Raw genomic sequence first — 3,615 nt, 5'->3', positions numbered from 1 at the left:
CATATTTGTGAGCTTCATTTTGGTTAAGATGAAGGAATAGTGAGGTGGAGAGTCCGAGTATGATCTTGAAAGTTTCATATTGGATGTGTAGATTATAAAAATGTTTACAATTCTAAGGCTCCATATGTTTTAACATAAAATGTTTTTTAAAAATCGTTTTCCCTATTTTTTTTTTGGTGTTTGGTACCACTAAATATGGTCAAACTCAAAACATTTTCAATTGACCAGTAAAACTTTTTTAATTTCTATAAATTTTTTTTTTTTTTTAGCCGTAAATCATTTTTTAAATTTGATCTTCTCATTCTTGCATGTACTCTCTTATAGATCATTCTTCGTCGGTCGGAGGTTGCTCGAGATCGCAACCTGCTAGAGATCATTAGAATCTGCCGCTAATCACCTCCAAATTTTGCCAGCCTATACCAAAAGTCGTCGGGCATTTTTTACTGCCGTCAGAAGTTGTTAACTATCGCCAACGGGAACAGAGCTGGGGTGGCTGGTATAGGCCATCGCCCCCCCCCCCCCCCTGCCAACTCGCTTGAATTTTTGTGTAGCGTTGAGAATATAGAAGACTAGAAACAGTGTCAGTGTCAGTGTCTTTGAGAAGAAAGATAATTTTGAAATGATAAATTCTCTTTTCTTTTTAACTTTTAAGCTCAAAAGTTGTATTTGGAAAATGGGAAAGTCAAGAGTTGTCATGGCTGAAACCAACTAACTAGTTTTTGTTTTCCATTGGCCACCAAACGTGGTAATTTTTTTTTTTATTATTATTATTGTTATTTTTTTATCTCCTTGTTGGTCTGACAGGGAGAATTTTACAGGATTAAGTCAAACAATGCTATTAACTAGTTGCTTAACAAGAATGTGGACGAGTTAATGAAAAAAAATCAACAACATTTGAGTTTTAGATAATCATTGATTGAAAATTACAATAGTTTTTAATTGTTATTTTTTAATTATAGTCAGTAATAGTTTTTAGTTAACGAGAAACAACCATTAATTGAAGAATTTGACATTGACAAATAAAAACTATTATATTTTAAAAGAAGGGTTCCATTTTTTTTTTTAACGTGTTTAAGTGAAAAATTGAAATATATTAAGAACAATTATTTTGTATATATATATATATATTTTTTAGTATTGAGTAGATACTAATTTTATTTTTTATATACTAATTTAGTCTTTAAACTGAATATAGTTTTCATTCATACTTTGACCTCTATTTTAATATACTTTTGATACATGCTTTGGCCCCTTCCCATTAGAATGTCTGGCTCTGTCCCTGGCCGCCAATTGAGCTTCCTGGAGTTCCCTGAAAGTTGCCGGAAGTCGTCAGTCGTTGCCTGCCATCACTGATTTTTTATAAGCGACAAATACCGAAAAATGTTGTCAACCGAAATCATTTTTCTTGCTTAAAATATTTTCTAACAAAAAACATTTAACGACAAAACAAACCGAGCTTAAGTATCACATCGATTCCTTATTAATTAATACTATACTTTATAAATAATTTTAAAAAACTCCAATTACAATTTGATTTGCACTTTTGAAATTATAGTGCAAATATAATTAAGGTTTTTCCTAAATAATTACAAACAGTATAAGAGTAATTTAACAGCACTTTCCCTAGCTAGGTCATGACTGTAACATTTTGTCAATAAAGATGTCGTTGATATGACTTGGATGAGCGTTGAGCGTTTTCAAATTCCCACGTACACTATGAGCGTTTTCAAACTCCCAAAGATTCTTTGCAAAGAGATAAATTCCTTGATGGCAAAGTTTTGGTGGGAGCACAAGGAAAATCTCTCACGGGTAGCTTGGCTGAGTTGGGAGAAACTAAGTTTGCCCAAGAATAGGGGTGGCATGGGATTTTGTGATTTGGAGGTCTTTAATCAAGCTTTGCTTGCAAAGCAAGGATGGAGAATTTTGAAAAATCCGAATTCCTTGGTGGCCACTATTTTTAAGGAAAAATATTTTCCGGGGGGCTCTCTCTTGAATTCATCTTTGGGGAATCGGCCATCCTATGCTTGGAGGAGCATTTGGAATTCTTTGAAAATTCTTAAACAAGGGTTACTATGGAGAGTGGGGAATGGAGATTTGATTAGAATATGGGGGACCGCTGGATTCCATCTCCTTCTACGAGAACTTACATAGAAGGAGTATTACTCGAGATCCACTGTGCCTTATTTGCGAATTAGAATTTGAAACTTCGGGACACATTCTTTGGAGCTGTGGTTCTGCTCGGGATGTCTGGTTGGAAAGCTCCAGGAAAATACAGAAGAGTTCTATCTGTGAAGCAACATTTGCCGGTGTATTCAAGCAATTGTCGGTTTCTTTGAATACGAAGGAATTGCAGTTTTTTGTCACTGTGGCACATCAAATATGGTTCCGGCGGAACGCTTTTGTATTTGGGAGCCCATTGCTTGCACCAAATGAAGTTATTCGCAGAGCATAGGAGCAAATCTCTGTTTTTGAGCAGACAGAGGCCGGAAGATGTAAGCCCCACGCATCACTGCAAAGCCATGCAGCCCATATTTGGCAGAAGCCGCCAAAAGATTTTGCTAAAATTAATTGGGATGCATCCATCGATGAAAGACGTAAGCGTGTTGGAATCGGGGTGGCTGTATGTAACTCTGATGGTAGTCTGCTTGCGTCGATGTGTGCTTCAAAGATCATGATCACCAATTCTGAGACTGCCGAAGCTTTAGCAGCGTGGCATGCAGTTGAAGTTACATGCAGGATGGGCTTGAGGAAGGTAATTTTAGAGGGGGATGCGTTGGAAGTCATAAATGTCCTCAAATTGGATGGAGAATGGTTTGACAGCTATGGACAAGTCATACAAGATGCTAAAAACCTCCTGGGCCATTGCTTGGAATGGAAGGTGAGCCATACACTTCGCGACGGTAATAAGGTTGCTCACAGTCTTGCCAAATTGACTTTAACACTAGATCAGAATATGTTCTGGGTTGACAATTTTCATTTATGTGTTCGAGAGCTTGTATACTCTGAGCAAGGCTCAATTTAATTTCAATAAAAGTTATCAATTCTCAAAAAAAAAAAAAAAAAAAAAAAAAAGGATATGACTTGGATGATTGTAATTAATTTAGATGGGACTCAAATTCAAATTCAATATTAAATGTAAATAATAATTATAAGGATAATATGCTAATAATTCTTTTTTTTTAAAAAAATGAATTAGTTTAGTCTCATTTATTGATGACGTATTACATACTAGACTCAAACAAAATTCGCTAACGTATAACTAATTTCAAATTAAACAGCAGATCTGCGCCAAACAGACTCAAACCAATGTATAAGCAACAAACCCGAAGGTCATCAAGCGGGCAGATCAAGAGAGAAGACAGAGCATTATTACAAGCAAAAACAAAAACGATTACAAGGAAACAAAACAAGACAGAAAGAACAAAAAAAGGAAAGTCAGACAAAATTATAGGGAAATAAACAACTTAAAAAGTACACCAAAAGGATGACAACAGCCGAAAAGAAGAGCCAATCGCACGCTTGCCAAAAACCGAAAATGGAAGGGGCGTTAGAAGCTCATCGCAGTGGGGGCGCGAGAAAGGGCTCAACAGAGGACGGTGGGCAGCAGAGCACGCG

The 3,615-nt window shown here is 36.2% G+C and overlaps 1 protein-coding gene across 1 annotated transcript; it reads left to right on the top strand.

The window, feature by feature from the left end:
• The first annotated feature begins 2,243 nt into the window (after positions 1-2,243).
• On the top strand, positions 2,244-3,022 carry LOC148585307 (uncharacterized). Its single transcript, XM_088516703.1, has 2 exons — positions 2,244-2,306; positions 2,477-3,022. Exons 1-2 carry the CDS (start codon positions 2,244-2,246, stop codon positions 3,020-3,022), a joined length of 609 nt encoding a protein of 202 aa, XP_088372829.1.
• The last annotated feature ends 593 nt before the right edge of the window (positions 3,023-3,615 follow it).

The sequence above is a fragment of the Corylus avellana genome, chromosome 5 (genome assembly GCF_965113065.1).
Source record: "Corylus avellana chromosome 5, dhCorAvel1.hap1.2, whole genome shotgun sequence".
NCBI lineage: Eukaryota > Viridiplantae > Streptophyta > Magnoliopsida > Fagales > Betulaceae > Corylus > Corylus avellana.
This window is presented reverse-complemented; position numbering and strand designations above follow the sequence as displayed.

Excerpts from the sequence above, each read along its gene's own strand:
- LOC148585307 (XM_088516703.1), top strand. The coding sequence starts at position 2,244 with ATGTCTGGTTGGAAAGCTCCAGGAAAATACAGAAGAGTTCTATCTGTG. Across the intron at positions 2,307-2,476 it reads CTGTGAAGCAACATTTGCCG|ACAGAGGCCGGAAGATGTAA; the intron begins GTGTATTCAAGC and ends GTTTTTGAGCAG.